The 27833-nt window shown below is 37.9% G+C and overlaps 1 protein-coding gene across 2 annotated transcripts in view; it reads left to right on the plus strand.

The window, feature by feature from the left end:
* Positions 1–27833, plus strand: part of Gria3 (glutamate ionotropic receptor AMPA type subunit 3) — a 277086-nt gene that overhangs the window by 163386 nt on the left and 85867 nt on the right. For both annotated transcript variants that reach the window (XM_052171184.1, XM_052171185.1), the window contains exons 6-7: positions 24041–24202; positions 27292–27459. In XM_052171184.1, the coding sequence (XP_052027144.1) occupies positions 24041–24202; positions 27292–27459 (330 nt within the window). The remainder of the gene's footprint in view (positions 1–24040; positions 24203–27291; positions 27460–27833) is intronic.

The raw sequence follows: 27833 nt of genomic DNA on the forward strand, positions 1-27833 counted from the left end.
CAATGATAGTAACAGTAATCAGGCATATTTCTTCACTATCCTTAGATTTAATTTGGATGTCAGCTATTCTAATTAGGTTTGAATTGTAAACCAAGGGACAGAGGACACAGGAAGATGACTCCCAATATATCCAAGGACACATGCATGTCAATATTTGATTTGTGCTCTGAGTCTAACAAATCTCTTCAAATCAGGTATAACAGGATATACCTTCCTACCTACATGAAACACAACCTATATTTTTACATCCAAATGCCCCATGCCTTTAAAGTCCATGACATCCGAGAAGATAGTGTTCTATCTCGAGGTCACCTCATACCTCTTTTTATTCTGAAAAGACAACTTGCTTGGTGATTTTTAAAATGGCTTATAAATTAGAAATGCCCTTTAAGTAAAGGTTCTACAGAACATTGTCTCTATGGAATGGAAGGGGGATGTGAAATTATCACTATACTACAAAGAATATATTAAATTATCACAGGAGTTCAAGCCATAGTTTTGTTTCACTAGCACAACAAAATCACGATCATTATAAAGCTCTTAAACCAAAAGAATTTTAGCAGTGGTAGATGAGTATTGTAATTGTGCTCTTAGATTTCTAAAATTAAGAGAAAGATCTTGTTTTACTTACAAATGTTTCTAAGTGATAAAAGAAGTGCTCTTCAAGTATCTTTCTCAGGAAGCATCCAAACACTACTGACTTCTGATGTAGTGTGCATCTTGAATATACTGCTCAAACTGGAAGAGGCCTTCCATACAATTTGAGGATAAATTAATTGATTCTTCTAGGAGAAAAAAAACCCAATCCTCAGTTCATATATAAAAATACTCAACTTGGGTTTTGGACAACAGATGAGTAAGGGATATTTTGAGTCAATGGATGTTAGACTAGGGTGTGGTAGGGAATAATAGATGTTCCACCAAGGTATCTGAGACAGTTTTGTTGAGTTTTTCAGTTTCTTTCTTACCAATCATCTGCTTTCCTTCTTTTATTTTCTTACCTCTAGCCCTCTTGTTTTATCTTCCCCTCAGCCTAATATGTTCTAGAAGATAGTGAGATATACAAAACAGTGTTTAAGATATGAGGTTTTATGAATTTACTGGCAATGTATGAGGTGACTCCAGGCAGTGCTTACACAAGTGTTTACTTAATTAAAACTTTTGTCCTTAATAAACATTAGGAAAATATATCACTAGAACCTGAAACCCAAAGTAACTCACAGGAAGCAAAAACAGATTTAACAAAAGTAAAATAATGTTTGATCCTCAAATAAACAATATAATATGGTTTCTTCATACATCCGCACACAATAACTATGGTCATGCATTTTGACTGCAGATTGAAAAAGAATATTGAGTTAGAGCTTAGAATGTTTTAGTCTTGCTTGAGTAACCATAGAGTCCTTAGTTTCTTCACAGTGGATGTAGAGGTTGGAATAGAGGAATTCTTCCACATGTTGGGACCTTTGTAATTAGATGTAAAAACATAATTAGAAAGGCAAGACATTTCTTGGGAGGGATAACTGTGAAAAACAAGGAAGAGAGATAGAAGAAGAAAGAGAAGGTTTTAGACCACAATGTACATCTGATACCACTGAAGAAGGGTAAGAAGGAAGATAGTCAAGAAGATCACAGGCTACAGTGTATCTCTGAGAAAGTTTGGTCAGAACAACTAAGAAGTCCTTTGAAAAGACTGCAAACAGCAAGCCTTTTCAGACTCACTTTGATAAACCGTTATCTGGTAGAGGCCAAGGAAGAAATGTCCTTCTCTTGAAAACTGAGGTAGATTCTGATGGCACCTGAAACCTGGTCAGCTCACTGAACACCTTGAGTCAAGTTCTGCCTGAGAAGATTTGATCTCATTCACATCAGTAATTGTCTTTTCTGGCATAAGATGACCTAAAAAGACCTTTTCTATTCTAGCATTCCAGCTAGGCCCCATTATGCCTAATAACAATCTTTCAAATACATTTTTCTTTCAATGTTGAGATCTAGATTTGATTCTACCACCACCACCCAAAAAAGCCTGTAGAGTGGTGGAACAGCAAAGAGGAGTTGCTACCTAACGTGGTGGTGCACTCATGCAAACAGAGCAATTGGAAGACAGAGGGCCTTCCTAGGAAGACCATGGTGGGGGAACCCACTATGGGTAGGATATGTAGTAAGGATGTGTAGCTCATTTTCATGGTGTTTAGCTAACATCTGCAAGGACAGGAGGGCTTGAATTTGATAAAAAGAGAAAGAGAGATAGACAGAGAAAGGCAGACACAGAGACACAGTGAAAAAGAATAAACCAAGAGCAAGAGGAAGCTAGAGCAAGGGACACAGAGAGACAGTGAGGAAAGAGATCACTACAGCGTTCTGGAAATGAATGGTGAACTGAATCCAGAGCACACAATTCAGTATAATGAGACCTTAGAGAGATGCCTCCTACAAGAACAAGCAAAATCTGTTCCTTCTAAAAGAAAGTAATGTATAGTATCATGTCAGTGTGAGTCATGAAAACATGAACTCATTCATTGTGCTCGGAGCTGCCACTTTTTCCTCTAGTGACCTTCTTTTCATTTGAACTCAGCCACACAGTTTCCATAAGTCCCTGAACTCTATGTTATTAGAGCAGTAGATAGAGAAACTGCTACTCAGCTGATAGTAATAATGAAACAGATCATCTCTATCCTGGTCTCCACAAAATTTAAAGCACACGAAAATACTCCAAACACCTCTAGCAATGACATACACATACAGAGTAAAGCAAAACTATTTAGAAGTCATTTGGACGGTCAAAAAAGGAAGTGGAGCTAAGAAGATGCTTCCTTCCAAGATGAGCCATCTGGCCTTTCAAAATGAGCCAGCTGGGTAAAAACTGAGGATGTGTATATACTCAGGAGAACAAACTCTAGCCAGTCTTGGTGTTACAACAGCACAGAAGAACTCCTTTCTTCTACAAATGCAAATTCAAGAATACTCACCCTGCCTGAGCTTCCTATACTCTTGAGTGTCCTCTTTGATTCTGAGCTCCACATATCTGTCAACAACACCTATATGCTTTTACATAAACCTCCTTAGACGAAGTCCTAAAGTGAGAAGGAGGAAATTCCATAAATGCTTCAACAGAGGCTGTCAACAGGTCAGTGTGTACACTACAAGTAAAAAACAAACTTCAGAAAAGTCCATCTTGCTGAAAATCTCTGGAAGAAACAAAGATTCTATCTACCAAGAGCACAAACCAGAGATGTGATATAATCTAGCTAGTGGTGGACATTCCTGTTAAGCAAGTAAGCCTCCTCCAAATTCCATATCCAGATCCAGATCCAGATCCAGACCGGCATCCACATCCACATCCGCATCCGCATCAGCATCCATATCCATTGGTGAGTTTTTTTCTTGCTAGGGGTTGTTTCCTCTTCTAGAAGAGCGCTGTTACTCGGTCTGCTCTAGTCCCCAGCAGTTACTAGTATGTTCATGCAACCTGTCTGTTAAGCGGCATCTCTTTCCCATATGGCTGGATCCTCAAACAATACTATTTCCATTGTATTGCAAAGCATGTCATGTATCACGATTGAATTTTGGTATATATGTTGACAATAGGAGCTCAGACATTCTATGTAAAATCTAAAGTCACGATTAGAGATGGATGCAAAGGATGGAGGAGGTATGTGATGATGCGAAGCAAGGCACTAGCCTATGAGCTAAGAGTCCGGTTGAAATACTTGAACTTCATTCAACTGGACATATCTCTGCACCCATGTATTCATTTACAAGATGGGGAAGAAAGAGCAGATCACTAACTCCCAGAACAGGTTATTTGCATGAGCTAGTGTTAAGGAGTGCATGGCCAAACCTTTTAAAAGCTTATTGGGCTTGAATTTATATTAAATACATATTAGAAAAAATAACTACCCCATCACTCCTACAATTTCCCAAACACCATTCTTTAGAAGAAGGTAAAAACTGCTGTTTAAGTCTCAGAAGTACAGCCAATCTAGAAAAAAATTAGGTAAATTTTGGTTCAGATACAGATTTAAATGGAAAACTGTAAAAGGTGGCATATTTAAGACTAAAATGTTAAAACACTCCAAGGTCACTTGTAGTTCCGTACTTCTTCCTCCTTAGATATATCACCCAGGTCGACTGTGAAGGAAAGTGTAAATACCACAACTGGGTGAATGCTAAGCACACAGGTAAGGGAGCAACACCAGAGGCCTACTGTTTTTAAGGCAGACTGAAGCATTAAAATCAGTCCAGATGGGCAAAAGCTGAAAGAACTGTGAGTGACCTCAGCCAAGCTCTAAACAGAGATAAGGATCCAAAGAACTAATCAACGTAGCCAAGCAGTTAATGCAAGGCAAATTTGATCCAAGTTGAGATGGTCTCCAATAGCAGATGTTCAGGATACCTTAAAAATCAGACCAAATAATCCAAGCACTTGAGGTGCACAGGGGAAGACAGGAGCCATAGCAGGGCATAGCCAGTGCTGTAGTGTTTAACCACTGCCTTAGAAGACCTGACAGTTCCCCTGTGTTGGAGACAGCTACAGATGCTGCAAGTGGAGGTGGGGTAACGTCAGCTGTCAGTGGTAAAGAATGTCAAGGACAGGCAATCAAGCTGAGCATTGTACAGGGGAGAAAGAGAAAGGCGATAAGAGTTAATGGATCCCTGACTCCCCCCTGCTATGCACACTATTTTCTTGGGACTTCTTTGAGCATCTTAAAACATCTGTAAGAGGAGACTTCTCGCCTGCCACCTCCTCAAATCTTTTTAAATATCAGGAAATGGACTCAGAAAAGAGACCCGACTTGCCCAAAGTCATATAGACAATCTGTTTGTTCTTCTTGCTCAGCCCACCCATGCATCTCAGCAAGACAGGTCAGCTCTGAAAACACCACAGAAGAGTCTGTGCAAAGTGGGACTGGTGGGATGGCTCAAAGGGTGGAGGCATTTGCCAGCAAACATGACAACCTATATTCCATCCCCAGGACCCACATAGTAGAGAAAACAGACTCCTAAGTGTTTCCCTTTGACCTTCATGCATATGCAGAGACATAATGATATGAAGCACATACGGTAGAATTATGAGATTGAAGTGATCAAAGACAATTTTAAAAACAGGGACAGCAAGCTGAGCATGGTATGATAGGCATGTAATGTGAGCCCTTGAGAGATGGACTGGATAGGACTAGGAATTAGAGGTCATCCTCAGCCTCATACAGAATTCCCTGAAGGGCCTAGAAGGAATGAGTTACTCAAAAATAACAAACAAAACTAAAACAACGATGACTTTGTGATTATACACTTTAAAGCTGTCCAAAAATGAACCTCATCTAAAGACACATATTGCACCCCACCACGTCCACTCCCTAATCCATTCTTGCTCTCTCCCTCTTGGTCTTTCATTCTTCTGTAGCTCTCCCTCCTCTTTCCCTTCTGCTGTCTCTTCTCCCTATGTCTCCCTCACTCATAGTATGTCCCAAGAAATGGGGAGAGACACCTATTTTTTTTTTAATTTTGTTTTACTAAGACAGAAATCATCACTCACAAAATAGTATGCAAAGGTACATCCAGGAGTAACCAACCTAGGCTGGAAGACATGACCAGATCTTGGAATGAACCTAAAACAGAGAAGAGCCTGCTTTGTTTCAAGGAAAAGCAGATAAGATTGAGTCACGCTGCCTGGCACACCAATACCAACTAGTCCTTTTTCTTCCCTTCCGCTTCCAGGTCTTCCTGTTCTGTTCTCTGCTTCCCCTTCCTTTGTTCTCCCAATTATAATGTTCTATATAAAAAGCCAAATGTTCAGAGCCACGTGTTGTGTTCCCCTCAGCAGATGGCATGTAAACACAGAGGTCACTGGGTTGGAGCCTAGCTTTGTAGGCAAGGGAAGTGGGCTTGAGGCAAAAACCTGCCACTGGTCCCAAGTGCCAGGAAACATAGTCACCTCCCCTGGGTACACAAGCTCTCTGGTGGCTCAGGATTCAGTTTCTTCTTAAAAGAGAGATAAAATGTAGCAGAATACCATTGTGGGTCACAAGCACTAGTCAGCTTAAAGCAGATTACTTCAGATACTCATTCCTTTTTTTCCAAAATGCTTCCCCCCCATGTCTCTCTCTCTCCCTTCCCCTTTCCCCTCCTTCTTGCCTGAAATTTACAAGGAGAGATCACTACCTAGCCAATGTTTTTTTTTTTTTTTTTTTTTTATTTATTTTTTTTTATTTTTTTTTTATTTTAGTAGTTCTTTTTTTTTTTATTCGATATAATTTATTTACATTTCAAATGATTTCCCCTTTTCTAGCCCCCCCACTCCCCGAAAGTCCCGCAAGCCCCCTTCTCTTCCCCTGTCCTCCCACCCACCCCTTCCCACTTCCCCATTCTGGTTTTGCTGAATACTGTTTCACTGAGTCTTTCCAGAACCAGGGGCCACTCCTCCTTTCTTCTTGTACCTCATTTGATGTGTGGATTATGTTTTGGGTATTCCAGTTTTCTAGGTTAATATCCACTTATTAGTGAGTGCATACCATGATTCACCTTTTGAGTCTGGGTTACCTCACTTAGTATGATATTCTCTAGCTCCATCCATTTGCCTAAGAATTTCATGAATTCATTGTTTCTAATGGCTGAATAGTACTCCATTGTGTAGATATACCACATTTTTTGCATCCACTCTTCTGTTGAGGGATACCTGGGTTCTTTCCAGCATCTGGCAATTACAAATAGGGCTGCTATGAACATAGTAGAACATGTATCCTTATTACATGGTGGGGAGTCTTCTGGGTATATGCCCAGGAGTGGTATAGCAGGATCTTCTGGAAGTAAGGTGCCCAGTTTTCGGAGGAACCGCCAGACTGATTTCCAGAGTGGTTGTACCAATTTGCAACCCCACCAGCAGTGGAGGAGTGTTCCTCTTTCTCCACACCCTCTCCAACACCTGCTGTCTCCTGAATTTTTAATCTTAGCCATTCTGACTGGTGTAAGATGAAATCTTAGGGTTGTTTTGATTTGCATTTCCCTAATGACTAATGAAGTTGAGCATTTTTTAAGATGCTTCTCCGCCATCCGAAGTTCTTCAGGTGAGAATTCTTTGTTTAACTCTGTACCCCATTTTTTAATAGGGTTGTTTGGTTTTCTGGAGTCTAACTTCTTGAGTTCTTTATATATATTGGATATTAGCCCTCTATCTGATGTAGGATTGGTGAAGATCTTTTCCCAATTTGTTGGTTGCCGATTTGTCCTCTTGATGGTGTCCTTTGCCTTACAGAAACTTTGTAATTTTATGAGGTCCCATTTGTCAATTCTTGCTCTTAGAGCATACGCTATTGGTGTTCTGTTCAGAAACTTTCTCCCTGTACCGATGTCCTCAAGGGTCTTCCCCAGTTTTTTTTCTATTAGCTTCAGAGTGTCTGGCTTTATGTGGAGGTCCTTGATCCATTTGGATTTGAGCTTAGTACAAGGAGACAAGGATGGATCAATTCGCATTCTTCTGCATGCTGACCTCCAGTTGAACCAGCACCATTTGTTGAAAAGGCTATCTTTTTTCCATTGGATGTTTTCAGCCTCTTTGTCGAGGATCAAGTGGCCATAGGTGTGTGGGTTCATTTCTGGATCTTCAATCCTGTTCCATTGATCCTCCTGCCTGTCACTGTACCAATACCATGCAGTTTTTAACACTATTGCTCTGTAGTATTGCTTGAGGTCAGGGATACTGATTCCCCCAGATTTCCTTTTGTTGCTGAGAATAGTTTTAGCTATCCTGGGTTTTTTGTTGTTCCAGATGAATTTGATAATTGCTCTTTCTAGCTCTGTGAAGAATTGAGTTGGGATTTTGATGGGTATTGCATTGAATCTGTATAGTGCTTTAGGCAAAATGGCCATTTTAACTATATTGATTCTGCCGATCCATGAGCATGGGAGGTTTTCCCATTTTTTGAGGTCTTCTTCCATTTCCTTCTTCAGAGTCTTGAAGTTCTTGTCATACAGATCTTTCACATGTTTGGTAAGAGTCACCCCAAGATACTTTATACTATTTGTGGCTATTGTGAAGGGGGTCATTTCCCTAATTTCTTTCTCAGCCTGCTTATCCTTTGAGTATAGGAAGGCCACTGATTTGCTTGAGTTGACTTTATAACCTGCCACTTTGCTGAAGTTGTTTATCAGCTGTAGGAGCTCTCTAGTGGAGTTCTTTGGGTCACTTAGGTAGACGATCATGTCGTCTGCAAATAATGATAGTTTGACTTCTTCCTTTCCAATTTGTATCCCTTTGACCTCCTTATGTTGTCGAATTGCCCGAGCTAGTACCTCAAGTACAATATTGAAAAGATAAGGAGAAAGGGGGCAGCCTTGTCTGGTCCCTGATTTCAGTGGGATTGCTTCAAGTTTCTCTCCATTTAGTTTGATGCTGGCTACCGGTTTGCTGTATATTGCTTTTACTATGTTTAGGTATGGGCCTTGAATTCCTGTTCTCTCCAAGACTTTAAGCATGAAGGGATGCTGAATTTTGTCAAATGCTTTTTCAGCATCCAATGAAATGACCATGTGGTTTTGTTCTTTGAGTTTGTTTATGTAGTGGATTGTATTGATGGATTTCCGTATATTGAACCAACCCTGCATTCCTGGGATAAAGCCTACTTGATCATGGTGGATGATCGTTTTGATGTGTTCTTGGATTCGGTTGGCAAGAATTTTATTGAGTATTTTTGCATCGATGTTCATAAGGGAAATTGGTCTGAAGTTCTCTTTCTTTGTTGGATCTTTGTGTGGCTTTGGTATCAGCGTAATTGTGGCTTCGTAGAAGGAATTGGGTAGTGTTCCTTCTGTTTCTATTTTGTGGAATAGTTTGAAGAGTATTGGTGTTAACTCTTCTTTGAAGGTCTGGTAGAATTCTGCACTGAAGCCATCTGGTCCTGTGCTTTTTTTGGTTGGAAGACTTTCTATGACTCCTTCTATTTCTTTAGGCATTATGGGACTGTTTAGATGGTCTAGTTGGTCCTGATTTAATTTTGGTATTTGGTATCTGTCAAGGAAATTGTCCATTTCCTCCAGATTCTCCAGTTGTGTTGAGTATAGGCTCTTGTAGTAGGATCTGATGATTTTTTGGATTTCCTCAGTTTCCGTTGTTATATCTCCCTTTTCATTTCTAAGTTTGTTAATTTGGATACTTTCTCTGTGCCCTTTGGTCATTCTGGCTAAGGGTTTATCTATCTTGTTGATTTTCTCAAAGAACCAGCTCCTGGTATTGTTGATTTTTTGTATGGTTCTCTTTGTTTCTACTTGATTGATTTCGGCCCTGAGTTTGATGATTTCCTGCCTTCTACTCCTCCTGGGCGAAATAGCTTCTTTTTGTTCCAGGGCTTTCAGGTGTGTCATTAAGCTGGTAATGTATGCTCTCTCCATTTTCTTTTTGGAGGCACTCAGGGCTATGAGTTTTCCTCTTAGCACTGCTTTCATTGTGTCCCATAGATTTGGGTATGTTGTGTTTTCATTTTCATTGTGTTCTAAAAAGTCTTTAATTTCTTTCTTTATTTCTTCCTTGACCAAGGTATCATTGAGTAGAGTATTGTTCAGTTTCCACGTGTATGTGGGCTTTCTGTTGTTTCTGTTGCTATTGAAGACCACTTTTACTCCATAGTGATCAGATAGGAGGCATGGGATTAGTTCGATCTTCTTATATTTGTTGAGGTCTGTCTTGTGACCAATTATATGGTCGATTTTGGAGAAGGTACCATGAGGTGCTGAGAAAAAGGTATATTCTTTTGTTTTAGGATAGAATGTTCTATATATATCTGTTAAATCTAATTGGTCCAAAGCTTCAATTAGTTTCATTGTGTCCCTGTTTAGTTTCTGTTTTCCTGATCGGTCCATTGAGGAAAGTGCAGTGTTGAAGTCACCCACAATTATTGTGTTAGGTGCAATGTGTGCTTTTAGTTTTAATAAAGTTTCTTTTACAAAAGAGGGTGCCCTTACATTTGGGGCATAGATGTTCAGGATTGTCAGTTCTTCTTTTTGTATTTTTCCTTTGACCAGCAAGAAGTGTCCCTCAGGGTCTCTTTTGATGACTTTGGGTTGAAAGTCAATTTTATCTGATATTAAAATGGCTACTCCAGCTTGTTTCCTGAGACCATTTGCTTGTAAAATTGTCTTCCAGCCTTTTACTCTAAGGTAGTGTTTGTCTTTGACCCTGAGGTGTGTTTCCTGTAAGCAGCAAAATGTAGGGTCCTGTTTACGTATCCATTCAGTTAGTCTGTGTCTTTTTATTGGGGCATTAAGTCCATTGATGTTAAGAGATATTAAGGAATAGTGATTGTTACTTCCTATCATTTTTGACGTTATTTTTTAAATTTGAATGCTTAACTTCTTTTGGGTTTGATGAAAGGTTACTATCTTGCTTTTTCCAGGGTGAAGTTTCCCTCCTTGTATTGGTGTTGTCCTCCTATTATCCTTTTTAGGGCCGGGTTTGTGGATAGATATTGGGTAAACTTGGTTTTGTCATGAAATATCTTAGTTTCTCCATCTATGGTGATTGAGAGTTTTGCTGGATATAGTAGTTTTGGTTGGCATTTGTGTTCTCTTAGAGTCTGCATGAGATCTGCCCAGGACCTTCTAGCCTTCATAGTCTCAGGTGAAAAGTCTGCTGTGATTCTGATAGGTCTTCCTTTATATGTTACTTGGCCTTTTTCTCTTACTGCCTTTAGTATTCTTTCTTTGTTTAGAACATTTGGTGTTTTGATTATTATGTGACGGGAAGTATTTCTGTTCTGGTCCAGTCTGTTTGGAGTTCTGTAGGCTTCTTGTATATTCATGGGCATCTCTCTCTTTAGGTTAGGGAAGTTTTCTTCCATAATTTTATTGAAGATATTTGCTGGCCCTTTAAGTTGTAAATCTTCACTCTCCTCTATGCCTATAATCCTTAGGTTTGGTCTTCTCATTGTGTCCTGGATTTCCTGGATATTTTGGGTTACAAGCTTTTTGCATTTTGCATTTTCTTTAACTGTTGAGTCCATGGTTTCTATGGAATCTTCAGCATCTGAGATTCTTTCTTCTATCTCTTGTATTCTGTTGTTGATATTTGTATCTCTGTCCCCTGATTTCTTCCCAAGGCTTTCTATCTCCAAAGTTGTCTCCCTTTGAGTTTTCTTAGTTGTTTCTACTTCTGATTTTAGATCCTGGATGGTTTTGCTTAGCTCCTTCACTTGCATGTTAGTGTTTTCCTGTAATTCTTTAAGAGATTTTTGTGTTTTCTCTTTCATGAGCTCAGCCTGTTGACCAAAGTTCTCCTGTATTTCTTTAAGAGATTTTTGTGTTTCGTCTTTCATGACCTCAGCCTGTTGAGCAAAGTTCTCCTGTATTTCTTTAAGTGTTTTTTGCATTTCCTCCTTGTTGGCTTTTGTATTCTCCTGGATTTCTTTCAATGATTTTTGTGTTTCCCTTGCAAGGGCTTCTAACTTTTGATCCATTGTCTCCTGAATTTCTTTATGTATGACCTTCATGTGTTCCTGTACCAGCATCATGACCAGTGATTTTAAATCCAAATCTTGTTTTACTGGTGTGATGGGGTATCCAGGACATGTTGGTAGAGGAGAATTGGGTTCAGATGTTGCCATATTGCCTTGATTTCTGTTAGTGACGTTCCTGCGTTTGCCTTTTGCCATCTAGATCTCACTGGTGTTAGTTTATCTTGTCAGTGCTGGACTCACCAGTGCAAGCTGCCCCTTCCCAGTTGGCCTCTGGTGCACAGCTTACCTCCTGCACTGCTTGTAGACAGTGTGCTGCTGCCCAGGCTGTTCAGATCCCAAAGCAGGCACCCGAAGGCTCCCGCTGGGGCCCGCTGGATTCACTGGAGCACACTGACTTCTCCCAGCTGGCCGCCCGGAAGCCCAGCTAGCCACTTGCAGGACTTGGAGATGTAATGCTGCCGCCCAGACTGATCTGGATCTCAGTCTGTCCGATTCCTGGAGTACGGAACCAAGATGGATCCTCCTCTCCTGACTGGTGGGAGGCCGAGTTCTGAAGTGGCCTCCGTGCAGGAAAGGCGCCGCACAACTGCAGCTGCTTGCTGTCCGGCTGGTCAGCGAAGGTCAGTGGTCGTGGGCGCAGGGCCTAACTGGTCCCTGTGACGCCTTGGTTCCACTGCTGATGGCCCTTCAGCTGGAGCAGCCACTGCTGCTGCTGCTGCCGCCGCCGCCGCCGCCGATCTCCTAGCCAATGTTTTAACCAGATGAGTTGGTAGAATTATGTCTTCTCTCTCAGGCTTCTCAATGCTGTCTCTAAAACAGGGCTACTTAGTAGATGTATAGACAGCTGTTTCAGGATTTAGGGGATTATTTCTTAGGTTGAAAATATCATAACTTGATAACATGCTTAGTAGCCTAAACTGTCGAATATCATAGCTGAACAACACAGGACACTACAGAGCACCATCACTCTGGCAATTGAGTGGCTAAGTAAGAGCCGCTCACTGCCTCTGTCCAGGATCACCGTACAGAGTCTTACCACTAAGTACTATGTATATAAAAATTAGAAGTATAGTTGTTAATGCCGCACAGTAGTTTTCCCACAATTCAAAAGCAAAAACAAAAAAATATCAATTCAGGCCATCATAAGGTGAGAACTATCTATATTTGAACTGTGGTCCCTAGGTCATCCACAAGCAAACTCTCTTATACTTGTCAAATGGAAAATGTTAGTAACTGAAACTAATTTATTAGCTCCTCCACCAGTTTTCATTTTATTCTGGCCACAGTACCATCCATTATATATCTTCCCAATATTTTAATGTTAGCTCTTTTTTCCCCCTTCTCTTCCCTTCTTCACAAATCCCAGGCCTCCACCTCTATTGTGTGGAACATTCAGATCTATAGATCTTACCCCTGGTCTCTTCAAAATTCACATTATGGGGCCCAGAAGAACCAAAAATTTGTTAACACAGCCTACCTTTTCCTGAAGAACTAGAAATTATAAATGGCAATAAATTATATGTATGTTAAATATTATGTGCTGGTTGCTACTCAACCAGTGTTTATTTCTGCTTGTTTCACTTCTGTTTTATACATTTTCTTCTTATGTCAAAAATGAAATGTTTTGGTAAATTTGTTTTTTTTTTTTTAAAGAGCTTCTTAACTACTTATAAAGATGAACCCATTTATCCCCAAACCTTTATAAACCAATAAAAGTGCAACAAAAATAAATTAATTAAATTGAATAGTCAAAGGCAGACACATCAAATGTAAGTCTAATATATAGTATTTTATGTTTAGTATTTAATATTTTAGTTCAGTAGCCATAAGCCAAATGAAACAGCTACAAATATTGATAGCAATTACTCTGACTCCTCTCTTCTATCATCTGACTGATAACACTCAGCAGTCAATGAACCAGCACTAGGCCACACACACGGGTTAGTAGAACCCAGAAAGTATACACAGTCTCTTTTTATTTTTATTTCCTTTATGCTGTGTGAGAGTAGGGTAGGAACATTACACATTTGGAGGTCAAAGGACAACATGTAGGAGATAGATAGTTGTTTCATGCTATCAGGAGGGTTCCAGGGGTTGAGTTCAGACCATCAGGCTCAGTGGCAAGTGCCTTTATCTACTGAGGCAAAGCACCAGTTCCTAGCTTTTCTTTCCTATATCGTTTGAATGCCCCAAATTGCATTCACTTCACTACAAAGAGGACAGGACACAATGTCCTTGAGAAACATAGAATCATATTGATGAGAACAGTCTTTGCCTAGCTTATAGTAACTGGCCTGGAGATAGACAAAGAATGAAGAAAGTCACAATGTAGAAAATCAGTACTGTACTACATGTACTGCAGAGAAAACTTAAAAAGGGGACTTCGAAGGATGCTCTAAACAGTGAGAACAATCCTTACGTGACAAATCAGGAAGTTCGCCTAAACAGAAAATCACATGCCAAGGTTTCAAGCACCATGCTTTTCCAACATTGTCAAAATGTAATTTTATCTAGACCAGAGCAAGGCTTTACTAGGCCAGTTAAAAGAACAGTAGAAAGTAATTGATATGGTTCAAGTAAGGGAAGGACATGATCTGATTTATACCTCAAAATTCACCAGACTGAAGTGGATGAATTTTACAATAACTAAATCATACCTCAGTAAAGCTGTTAGTTTAAAACAAAAAGCTATCAGAGGCTATTTCCTCACCAGTAGCAATTATAAAGTCACAATTGCTTTTTTTTTAAATCCTTACAAATAGCTCCAAATAGACTGAAGTGCCATTAGGGTGATAGCCAGGTATGATATGGCTCACAATTCTATCCACTTAGATTTCAGATAATATTTGGTGATTGGAGTAGAGAATAAACCAGCTAGTAAACAATGAAAGTAACTTGTAACCAAGTGCTAATCCGTATGGTGAAATCTTTCCCTCTTCCCATTTCCCCCACCCCCAACACATTTGGAGGAAGGATCTGCTTTCCAGAAAAAAAAAAAAAAAAGACTTGTATCTTTCATTAGGAACCTGCTACCTTAAGCCACCACAATTACTTTGCATTTCTATTATGAAGTATCACTCCAATGAACAATTCAAATAACACTAAAGACAGAGGATGCTTCATGCAAATACTAAGATAAATTGTTGTCCTTGGCCATCTTCCAAATCTACAGTCTACTGTTTTTATCACCCCTCTAGCAGGCCACTTGCCCATTTCTTACCCATGATCTATTATCAACTGAGGAAAAGTCACCCACCTTACTTTGTGCTTTGTCTCCTCTATGCACAAAATGTACCATAAGAACAATTCCATGTGCAAGAAACCCCTGTATAATATCCTGAAAATAAATGCTCTGAAAGTAAACCTTGAATGCATTTATTTCCACCTTCTAAATTATCCACACTATCTGAAGGAAAATGATCTGCTTAAATGTCAATCAGTGGAGATTGCATAAAACCAAAATCATTCAAAATTTCTGAAGTTGAAATCATAACAGAGACAGTTTGTGTTTGAATGCCAATTGTTCAAACACCAGCTTTGTGGACTTAGAAAATTCACCAAGGACTGTTTACAGTACTTGCCATAAACTTTTTAAGCACAAAGTCACTGTTCACCTTATACAGTCAAATTCAGATATGAGCAACACTGATAGAAAGGCGATATACAACTGATGAAATCTAGCCTAACTTGCAAAGCTAAATGAGTATCTTCAGTGTCCATGTTTCCAGTTAATATTGCCATTGTCACAGAGGTAAATAAGCCAGATGCACAGATATTTAATGCCTAAAAAAGGAGAAAACATTCTAATTTACCCTGTATATCAGCAGTAGGATTCCTTCCAATCTCTCTCTCTGATTTCCCTCATATCTTCTAATCGCTTCCCTGTGCAAAGTTCACCGACACAACCAAAGGAAAAGCTACCACTGTGGCAATTAGGCAAGTAGCACTGATTTTGATGTTTAGTGTAAACCCACAAAAGTAATTGAGGATCTAATCATGAGTCGTAATTGTTAAAATCCCCATGAAATAATAAAATGGGCTTAACAGAAATTCCACTTAGTACAACAGGGAACTTGGGACCTTGAAGTAACTTAGCAATGGCATTGCAGAGTAACTATTCAAATACACTTATTGTACAGAAGGGAATGGGATAATAAAGGAGACAAAGGTCCACAAACAGTCATCAAACATACACCAACCCTTGCAATCATTAGAGAAAGAGAAAAAGAAAAGAAAAAGAAACAAACATTTTAGTAGAAAATACAGCCAAAATTGATGTAGAGATTTCTTAGTCATTATGTTGCTCCTCGAAAACGGTTTAAAAAAATAGGTAGAGAAAGGATAATTCTGAAATATGATTGATGGAAATATAAATTAGCACAGACATTTTGGTAAATAATATGGAATTTCCTCAAAAACTTCTAAAAGTGAAACTACCATGTAACCCAGAATTACTACTTCTGGGTATACAGATGCTCCTTGACCTGGTGATTTCATCACTGGAAAGTACAGTAAATCAAAACTACACCTCTGTCAAGCCAGGGCAGTGGTGAGGACTTTATAATCTTAGGTACTAAGGAGACAGATCCAGGTTGATTGTGAGTTCAAAGTCATCACAGGCAACAAAGAAAGCATTTCAAAGGAGGTGATGCATTTAACATATCTAACTCACCCAACACTATAGCTTGGCTCCAGAGCCCATCAAAATTCTGGTTGTGTACTCTTAATGGAGTCACTGACTGGAGTCATGGCTCACCGCAGCTGCTCAGCATCCTGTCACTATCTGCATACTGAGAGCCCATTCACTCATTTAATTTCACATGAACTGAATTTTTGTTGGTCAACCCAGTTGAATCTGAGTTTTGTTGAGACGTTGAGGGAAACCAGGACACAGTGTACAAAATGCAATGAGGTATGTCTGTGACTATAGTTGTATCTAGGAATTTGTGAAAGAACTTATTTTCAAATGATAGAGATGGGTGGAGAGCTAAGATTCAGGCACGTTCTACCCTCAGCCCACTACTTTCACTGGCAATCTTCTTTATCTCATTTCTCTTCCCCCTTTTATTTATTTACCTATTTCAGCTGTTTGATGAACTTTTTGTCATATAAGAAGTTTTCCAGATATTTTAGAGATATTTGACATTTATTGTGGTTTGAGTAAGAATGGCCCACATAGGCTCATATATTTCAAAGCCTAGTCATCAGGGAGTGGCACTATTTTAAAAGGATTAAGAGGTGTAGCATTGGAGGACATGTGTCACTGTGGTTGAATGTTGAGGTTTCAAAAGCCCATGCCAAGCCCAGTAATTCCCTCATGATCTACATATTAAGATGTAACTCTTAATTCTCTAGCACCGTGTCTGCCTACTACCATGATCCCTGCCGTGACAATAATGGACTAAATCTCTGAAACTGTAAGCCTGTTCCCAATTAAATGCTTTCTTTTAAAAGAGTTGCCATGGTCACAGTATCTCTTCTCAGCAATAGTAATACTAAGACAACATTTATATACAAACTTTGAGATTGGTGTGTTGGCAACTCTAAAATAAAAATCCAACACATTGGAATAAAGGAATTTCCTTAAACACAATGAAACTAGGAACCAGCAGCCATGAAAACTCTTCCTCAGAGATATGAGTCCTAACTTCTATCACCAACCTTTCCTTTGTATACTTTAGGTGCTCAATGGTCATTTCCACAGTGTCATTGTTTTACAGAGGTTTAAGTGAGACTTGAACAATATTCTCACATAATGTTTTTAAGTGGCCAGCTTACATGATGAAATATCTTGAAAAGTTATGATAGAAGGCATACCAGGAACAAAACCCTGTGTCTTCTCCTATTAAGTACTCACCCAATTGTCCCCTTTGAACATACTCTACACTACTGAATGCAGCAACATGTAACAGAAATGGCAGCATGAGTTGAATCATGTGAGAAGGTGAGCTGGAGTCTGCTGAGTGCTGCCCAACAGTAGGCAACACTCTCACCTTCCTTCACGCTACCCATGACCTTCACATATTGGTGTTTCCTGATTTGCTTCTCATTAGCATTGTCCTTTCTGTTACATTGTTTTATTTGTAGAGATTTCAGTGGAACTGGGAAAACAGTCCCACCTCTTTAGATAATCAGGAGAAATCAAACCAGGGAATATTTGTGAGCAAGTAAATCAGTAGCTCCAACTGATTTGATAAAAAAGAAAAGTGCAGCAAGATTCAGTCAGCTGCAGTGTATTATAAAATGGGATTTCACTTCGATTATTCTACACCTAAGAACAAACCTTGCCCTTAAAAATATCCCTATTATATTCTGAATGTATGTTGGTGACCTCTTTGCTAAAGTTGCCCATATAATCTCAGTTTTATGTACCTGTGGGTTATGTTTGTGCATGCCACCCATAAAGTCTAGCTACTGATGGTAAAGTAGTTCACAATATAAAATAGCTTTAGGACGTGCTAGAAGAGAAACAGAAAGCCCAGTAGCAATTGCCCCAGTCTTATCCTTACCTATGAAGCAGTTATAGCATGACACTCTGTCTCTACCAATAACCTTTACACAACTATTTCCATATTTCACCTTCCAGGTGTGGTTTGGATGTTTCTGTTGCACTATTTGGTTTATGGACTTTTCAGTCAACTTAGCACATAGTCCCTCCCAGTTCTGGGTCTACAGGTAGTCATTTCAAGAAATGAAAATTAGCCAGAGTTTGTAGAAAAGTTAAATGACCTGAAGTGGCATATAATGAGTATGTTTTTAAAAGGTTTTGAACCATGTCCAATAAGAAGAGATTAACCTCAAATCAGCCAGTTTCTGTCTTATAGCCAATGCTATTCTCTGACTGCTCTTTGCTCTCTATTCAAGAGATTCCTGTTTTCATTTTCACTTTTATGTCCATGTAACCAGTGAATGTTTCTGCTATATTTTTCTTTTAGAGAAAATGCATTGGTCTCAGTGAGTTTTGGCCAAATATTATTGTCATCACAAGAAATGAACCTTAGTTAAATCTATGGATACTCAAAAATACCTGGCCATGTTGTGACAAGATTCAAAGCAAAAAGGAAGCCTTTTTATACCTGCCCTTAATAAAAATATTAATCTCTGATATTCTCCTCTTAGCACAATTACAACTTCTTTCTCATCTTATAGCTCCCATATATTAATGCCTATGTATAAATTATCCAAATAATCTATTCTGTTTTCTGTATCTGTAGACTGTATATACACACACACACACACACACACACACACATGCAATTTAGATATATGATCAGAAGCAGAGTAGTTTGAACCATGGTAGAAAGAAAACCTGTCTTATCATTCCATTGTTCTATTGATTCATGATCTTCCCATGTAGATAATTTTGGGTCACCTCTTTAAAAGTGCTTTCTTTGTTAAATTTCTTGAGACAATGAAGTCTCTTTGTCACTTGGGATTTTAATTGCAAGTGTCAGCAGTTCTGTCTAGCAGCATGTAATATAAAAACAACATATTTGAATACATGTTAGAATAGAAACAGTTAAGCCATAAAACCAGACCACTTTTGCCTTTTAGATATCAGTTATAAGTTCCTTTTTGTACAATGATATATACCATTTTTATTTACTTCTTTTCTCACATGGGATTTGTTATTATCTCTGTGAAATTACCATTTCTCCAAAGATTTAGAAAAGACTCCCTTTTCACTATGAGATCAGACAGACAAACTCAAGTAGTAAAATTTAGCAAGAATTCTGGGCAAGTGAAATTACTTTAAATGATGAAATAATGGGTAATTGTGAGTTATTACCATCCAGTGCCTGTCTCTACATCAGACTTCCTCCTAACATCCCTCCCTCATGCTGCCACTGTGTCCTCTTTAAAACTCTTCCATTGTCCTACTCACTCTGCATGCTGTATGAATTCCTGCCTGTCATTACTGTATTTATATTGCTTTTAAAGATTAGCACCAATCTTTTTTTAAAAGGTTTAGTTAGTTTATGTATGTAGCACACTGTCGCTGTATTCATACCTACCAAAAGATGGTATCAGAACCCATTACAGATAACTGAACCACCATGTGGTTGCTTGGATTTGAACTCAGGACCTCCGGAAGAGTAGTCAGTGCTCTTAACTGCTGAGTCATCTCTCCAGCCCCTGATTCACACCTTACACCCAGTGGCAGTGAGCATCTTATAGGATGAAAATTATTTAATCAAGTAGTACAAAAATGGATATTTTTCCTGAATGTTTTGAAAGTTATTCAAAGAGTTTCAGGAACTAGACATCTCTTGCCTTTAGCTGAGATCCTAATCCCTAAGAGAACGAGGTCCTCCTTTTCCTCCATCTTGATGTGTCTTCTCATCATTGGTAAGTGATTCTTACTCATCTCTCTGCTGTCAACATTATAGTAAACCTGTGGCAAAGTCAGGTTTGGTTCAATTCTCAAAGAAGACAGTGTCTCATAATATAAGACAGCAGTTTGAAAATGAAAACAGTGACCACATTGCCAAGTTAAATATGAATGAAGTTAGTCCAGGATCTAACTGAGTCCTGCACCTCTCTCTGAGTTCCTCATGTTCCACTACTGACACTATTCTCTTGGTTTTCCTCCCACTAAGAAGGCGATTTTTGCGTTTGTGAAAATTTTAGATGTAGATGGCTTCATTATTCTCAACTTAGTACTATATTATGGCAACTCTTAGACTTGGTAACTTGGTAAGAACTGTGGTTAAACTCCTTACAATACTGAGAAAATAGAGGAATATGGACTAAGACTCAGTCATCCCCTTGCCCTATTGAGAATGTGTACCTCTAAACTTTTAAGTGTTTTTTCATCTTTTCTTTTTCTTTATTGGTCAAAGGATTGAAGGTCTCTTCTATTGAGCTACATTTATATACAGTCTTTAGATAGACTTGGTGTCAAAATCAACTTCAAGGTCTCTGTGTAGCAAAGCAAGGAGTGAATTTTGAAGAGTTATATAAACAATCACAATGTCCAATGTCTTAATCAAATGGGTGGATAAAGTAAGCTAGTTGCCAGCCAAATTCCTTTTTCCAAGTTCATTATCTTATCACCAACCTCCCTGCAACCATCATTTTACTCTCCTTTTCATACACTCTATGTGACTGTGATTATTCTGTTCTGTTTAGTGTCTTTACAATGACTTTAAGCCAATAAAACACTATGAAAGGGTTGCATATGCTCAACACAATGATACGCACAATAACCTAACTACAAATTATGACAAAACATAGTGCCTGAAAATTTGGGAGGTAGGAGTTTAGCAGTCCTTGCCTTTTAGTCTATACTCAATACTCCTAGTCTTGCCATTCTATGTTTACAGTCTACCTATTATATGTCTGCTAGTCAGCTTTCTTTTTAATAGTTACTTCACTAACTCTGAGCAGTTTGAGGCCTCAATTTACAACTTTTTCAATTCTAGCTGTGAATAACAATAAACTGTAGTAACTCATTTTATAAATAAAACAGGTCTTCTGTAAGTGCGACTCATACAGAAGGTAGAACAGGAGGCAACAAAATCTTTCTTGGTTGTCTTCTGTCACTGACCCTCGACCATTTCATTAAATCATTTTGTCATGCATGTGTTTAATGATAATTTTCTTGATGCATCTTTTAAGAGATTTTTAAAGCCTTACCTTCAAATTGACCACTGTGAACAATGGTCCACCCACCTAAGGAAGACATCAAAGACCTTAACCTTCTTGTGCAGTATCTGTTACTACCCAGTATTTTCACTTGGTAAAATTGAAGCTATTAATTAAACCCATATTCTCTACTTTCTATTTTTCTTTATTTTGGAAGTGGAGAGTGGATTAATAGACTTTCAAAGCAGTGATGGCCTCTGCTAGGTTTTATGCACAAGCTTGCTTCTCTGGTGATTTTAGTGCGGAAGTTAGCAAATTGGAGAAAATATTGTCTTTGTGTCTCTCATAAAGGGATCCTTTAGGAGAAAACTCATCACAACAAGTTAATATTAACTTTTGGATGCCTTGTGGTTATTAGAAAGGAGGAGTGATTCTCAGTATGCAAACCAAACTAATTGGCTCCTTGTCCAATCTCCTTAAATTCATATCTCACAATGAAAGGAAGATGATAGGGGTTCTAACTAATTACTGAGAAAGTGTCTCACTAAAATCTTTTCTAAAACCATTTTCTGATTTATTTTAAAGAGCTCTAAAATTAACAATGTAAAATTGGGGTTGGTGATTGGAGAGGAACACATGGGGCATTTCTGAGGACTGGTTAAATTTGTGGCTCAGTTTATGAATATTAATGAATATATGCACTTAAAGATATACAGATGCTTCTTTGTGATTATCACACTTCAAGGAAGATGTTTGAAACTACAAAAAAGAAATTAAAAGAACTTTTAAGAATATGGATAATATAGGCATGTGCATTTATCAAAACACATCAAGTATACTTTAAAATGTGTCCATTACATTAGATATAAATATAAATTTTCCCTCAAAAGAAAAAAGAAAAGGTCTGGAAAGATAACATGCACACATGTATGCACATTTACTTGTATGTACACATGTGCATGCCCAAATGAACACATACTTATACCACAATTACAAAAAGGAAGGAAGAAAATACTATATTAACAGGAAATTATAGCTATTGACATTGGGGTCAAATCTTTGGGGTTAAGTATAAATACTTAAATTAAGTATACTAATAAATAAGTGGCACCAACTTAACACTTATTTTGTTTGAAATGTATTCTAAAAATGGAATGAACTAGTGGACCAGAGAGCATATGAAATATGAATATCGACTATAAGCGTATTCACTACATGTTGTGTTCAAAGTTTCCGTATATTTGAAATCTTCTTACACTAAAGTGTTAGAGGTGATGCTGGGTTGGAGGACTACTCAGTTAAAAAAGTTAGAGATACAGTCCTGAATGTGGGTCCCCAAAACTCATGTAACATGGTGGTAAGTGCCTGCAATCCAAGTGTGGGGGAAGGGGAGTTGGAAGAGACAGGAGAACCCTGGAACTAATTGGCTAGCCAACATAGCCAAATCAATGAGCTTCAGTTTTATGGAGAGATTTTTGCCTCAAAAAAAGGAGAACAGTTTAGGAAAGCATTCAACACAGACCACTGGTATGCACACATATGCTACACGAATTCATACACATGAACACATAAACATGTCAACATATACACACACAAAATCCTGACAATAATCTAAAGAAGAGAGGACCTTCTTCCCATTTCTTGTTTTTTAATTTAAATTTAAAATGTTTGTTGTCTAGAATTTGATTCATAAGTACTGTATGTACATTACTTCTACCCCTTCCCTCTCCTCCCGTTTCTCCTTCACCTTCTTAAATTCATGACCTCTTCCTTTTCTTCACAGAAAAAAAAAATCAATATCTTTTTCAATTTTTATCTCTTGATTTTTTTTATAACCAGTAAAATTGCCACAGATACATTGTGCAATTTTTTTCTCCTTGCAATTTTCCCAAATGGTAAAAAAAATCTATTTGCTTTTCTGATGTCTGTTTCTTGTTTTCTTTTTAAACACAAGAACAATAAGGTACACAGACTATTCACCTGAATTTTGGTAGCAGCTATGCTGGAGAAAAACTCAGAACTAGCCAACTTCTATATTTGAAAAATAAAGGAAATTCCCAGATGCTAATGTCTTTTACCTTCTTATTGCCACAAAAGTCTGCTGTCTCTAAGCACAGTTTTTTCTTTTAGTGAAAATCGGGGTTTTTTTCATACGCTATATTCTGATTATGGTTTCTTCTTTCCCAACTCCTCTGAGATTTCCCCTACCTTCCCTCCCATTGATATGGAAAGCTGCCGCTCGTTCATTAAGGATTCTGACACATGAGCCACAAAGCACAGGAGACCAATATCCAACAGAAGTAGCAGCAATTCCTGGGCAGGGTATCCCAGAAGACAGTAATTCCCAAAGGAGTTGGCAGCGCCCATGTGGAAAAGGCTTAGGTGTGAACCCTGGGGAGAGCACTTTGAAGTACTTGGGTGACAAGAGACACCAGATGGTAACCAGAGCAAGTGAAGGAGCAAGTGGTGGATGCTATACAGATGTCAAGACTCATTTATGGATTCATGTGAGACGCACCCTGGGGTTTATGCCATCATCTGCAGGCAAGCTGTCAGCTTCACTCACTGGTATTTCTGTGAATCACAAATGTCTAAATACTCATCACAAGAATCTGAAACACTTTGCTCTGCTCAGCATGTTAAGGTGAAGAAAAGATTTTCTATAGCACTTCTTACGGTCAAACATCTTCTCTAGTCACAGAGTGTTATATTTGAAGGCTCTGTAGGAAGAGTGAAGAAAATACAGGTAAATGAAACAAAATATTTGCTTAAAAGCAAAACCTGCATTGGTCACAGACAGAAAAATGGAAGCATGCACCGTTTCTCCATCTTGTCTGTACTTTCAAAGACATGGTGGCCTAAGAATTGGTTTCATATCCAAGACCTTCATCATTGCTAATAAGTAACCCTGGGGAAGGAATCTTTCATTTCATCCTTATTCTCAAATAGATAAATGTACCAGAAACGTATGGCTCTCACAGTCATGATCCTTTTCACTGTCTTTCCAGGGCTTTACTGACATTTTACTGGAAAGAGTCATGCATGGGGGAGCCAACATTACAGGTTTCCAGATTGTCAACAATGAAAACCCAATGGTTCAGCAGTTCATACAGCGCTGGGTGAGACTGGATGAAAGGGAATTCCCTGAAGCCAAGAATGCACCACTAAAGGTAATGCTCCATGACACACAGACAACGAAGGCCAGCTTTCCAAAGCGTTTCCATATGGCCTTTATATTCTTACGACTATCCTGTGATCAAGCGCTCTTCCCTCTGACATGATTCCACAACTCTTAAAAAACAATCAGCTGCAACTGATTATATAACCTAACCTCCAAATAAACAATAGAGAATAGATCTTGTAAAAAAAAAAATCGAGTGTTTGAAAATAAACTAGTTTAATGTTTAAATGATTCTCATTTTTAATATTCTCATAGTCATTTACACTATTACAAGACCTGGATCAGGTAAAGGGTAGAGGCGGTAGGAATAGGTAAAGATTGATAGTCCAGAACAGAAAATTGGATTTTACATTATTTATGTGATTGCCCCATGATAATAACTTCCATGAATCTCAGAACACCCTAGTGAATTAGTCTCTAATATAGAATATGAATTACCTATATGTACGGAAATATTGAACAGAAATAGTTACCTGTCTACAAAAGTGTCTTTAAAAATAATTAAATTACCTAAGTTGCTCATTTTCCCAAAATAAAGATAAGAATATTATAAGCAGAAAGTCATATTTAGAGTGCATATTTGTCATATGTGTTCCCTATGGTTAGAAAACCTATTATTTAATCACAATTTTAAAACAGATAAATTAGGTGGAGATTATTTGTGCTACACAAAGGTTTCTTAATATATAATATATATTTATATTCAAATATATATTTTGAAGGAATAGATATATATAATTACCTCAGCACACCAATTCAAATATAAAACTAGCTTTTAATTCTTTTTTGATGCTATAGTAAAAATGCATACAATGAATGCGAGGTAAGGAGAGTCAAGTATGTAAAAACCTTCCCCCTTAAAATAAGAAAACTGAGGAAGGTCTTCTTTCTCATACTTTACAGTTCTCCTTTCTCCCTGACAATAATAGGGTAGGGAACAGTAGGGAAGATAGATGAAAGAAGAGATGTATTCTCTACTACCCTGGACAGGTTACATCAGAACCTGTAAAGTTCTGACGCAACTAGATACAGGTAAAATTTTTAAAAAATTGAAATGCTTAAACTTGTGAGTTAAACATAATTTCATAATTCAATAAAGGCACTCACTAGTTAGAAGCTAACCATATGACTATAATGCATATCATATGTGCCAGAGTTTTCCAGAGCAGTTCCATCTTAAATCATGCTGCCCCTTGGTCAGACCGGGTGTCCTAATTTTTCTTGGTGAATATGGTCACATTCCCAATGAGGAATCCTTTATAATCAAATATTTTGTAATATACTAAACTGGTATGTTTTCTCATGCTTTAGTTAGGAGAGCTAATAAAACTTTATATTTCCATGAAACTGTGTAACCACACTGCCTTGTGATATTTTGATTTAGCAACTATAGAAGATGAAGATACATTTATTCATTATTTTAGGTGTTCTTAACAATTTTATAAACACAGTGTTAGACACAAAAAAGAACATAGATAAAAGATATAAAGAGAAATATTGCAGTATAGATTATCCTTGCTCAAAAGATGCATAACTTCTAGAAAAGATAATGAAAACCATCTTCGGTACCCATTAATAATGAGTGTGTGTATGTGGCATGCTAGTATTTACTGTAAAAAATGTTTAGTCTTATAAGTAAAACCCTACAAATAGTTTAAGAAAGTATTGAACCTTATATTGAATCAATCAAAGATCCTACTCTAATACTTGATATAGAATATATAGAGTTGGAAAAACCATCTAGAAATTAAAATCCAGATGCTGTTTAATCTATATGTTATAACTGTTTAATCTATATGTTATAAATATTTATTTTTATGATTTATTTTAGATTGACTGGGCAATCTCATGCATGGGTGCAGAAACTGAATAAAGTACAAAATTAAACAGTTCCTTTAATATAGCTTTAGAAGGATTGTATTAAGACTAGTGAAAATTTATGCAGTTGGTTGGGAGGAAAATCACCGCTCTGGTGGCTTTAAGTAGTGGCTAGGATGGGCAAACACAAAGATTTTTTTCTTCATGAAAGAAAATATGCTCCTGTTATAGTCATACTTGATGAGTTGCTTCTGAAAGAAAAATAACAAGAGAAAAGTAAATTGAGAGTTGTAGAGACAACATTGTATTAACTCTCAATTGTATTTGGACAGACTTTCATATAGTGAGAACTCCCCGTAGTACATTTGCTACATTTTAAAAAGGCAGTAACATTCTATATTCTACAAGTATTCATCACCCTTGCAAAACAGAGGCCAGCTTATTTTAATCATGCTTTGTTAATTCGTTTAATGGAAAAATGTCCACCACTTCCAACAGCAGATAATCAAATCTCTTGTGTTAAGTGACTAGCAACAATCCTAGTAGAACATGTTACTATATACAAGGAACAGAAAGTAAAGTGTTCTCGCCTGAAAGACGTAGCATCATGAAGCATTGCCTATAAATTGTCAACGTTATCAGATTTAAAACTCAATAACAATTGTAATTTTCGACACTTGAGAAGCATCTTTGGTTTTTGCTACCCCCTGGGAAACAAAAACTGATTTATTGCTGGCCAGAGGTCCTAGCTTGCTTCAAACATGGTCCAGACAGAAATGATTAATGTTTCCTTCCAAATTAATTTCAAGCTGTCTAACTTAGCTATTTCCATTTTCCCCTAAGTAAACAGCAGATCTGAATTTTCTATTACAAACAGCAATAACTCAGCCTTGCTTTAGGATATGCTATTTCTTCTCTAATCTATACATGCCATCTTTTAACATCACATGCATTTCTACTCTTACAAAATATCCAGCCTTTTATACTCACTCACTCAATATGAAACAGTATTGAGAGCAAGAAAGAGATTCCCTTGAGCCATTTGATCTTAATAACCTTAACATGTGCACACATAAGGTAAGAGGCATCATTGTTGAATGCATCAAAGTCAGGCTTGCCCACAGAGAATTTTGAACTCATATAATTAGGATGATATCTTTGTAGAGCAAAATGTGGAAGTGAATGAAAATCACAAGGAACAAGGCAAGTTTAGAGGATGTCATTTGTCATGCTATCTTGTTTTTCATGCATTTATTTTAGTATACATCTGCATTGACACATGACGCAATACTGGTCATAGCAGAAGCCTTCCGATACCTGAGGAGGCAGCGAGTGGATGTATCCCGCAGAGGCAGTGCTGGAGACTGCTTAGCAAATCCTGCTGTGCCCTGGAGTCAAGGAATTGATATTGAGAGAGCTCTGAAAATGGTAAGGACAAATGCTTGTTAGGGAGGACAACAGGCCTTAGAAAGACACAAAAAAGGGAGACCTCAGTCCCAAAGGAGGATGTGCTAAGAAACAGCATCTCAGGCTGTGAAGAAAAGATATGTGTAGATAGTCACCCAAAACTAGAATTTCACCAATAGAAAGTTCTGCTGTGAAGTTTGAAAAAAAAATTTAGGGCAAATACATCTTTAGTTCTATGCTGCACTGTACATGGTAAATGTAACTTGGTACCCCCCCCAAAAAAATTATAGATTGAATTTATAAATAGCTTCAAAATAACATCTTCAACAAATGTGACATTTTCTATGAAGATTTGGGAATTTTTTTATGAAATGATCCTAACTTCAAGATAGGCA

The sequence above is a fragment of the Apodemus sylvaticus genome, chromosome X (assembly GCF_947179515.1).
Source record: "Apodemus sylvaticus chromosome X, mApoSyl1.1, whole genome shotgun sequence".
Lineage (NCBI taxonomy): Eukaryota > Metazoa > Chordata > Mammalia > Rodentia > Muridae > Apodemus > Apodemus sylvaticus.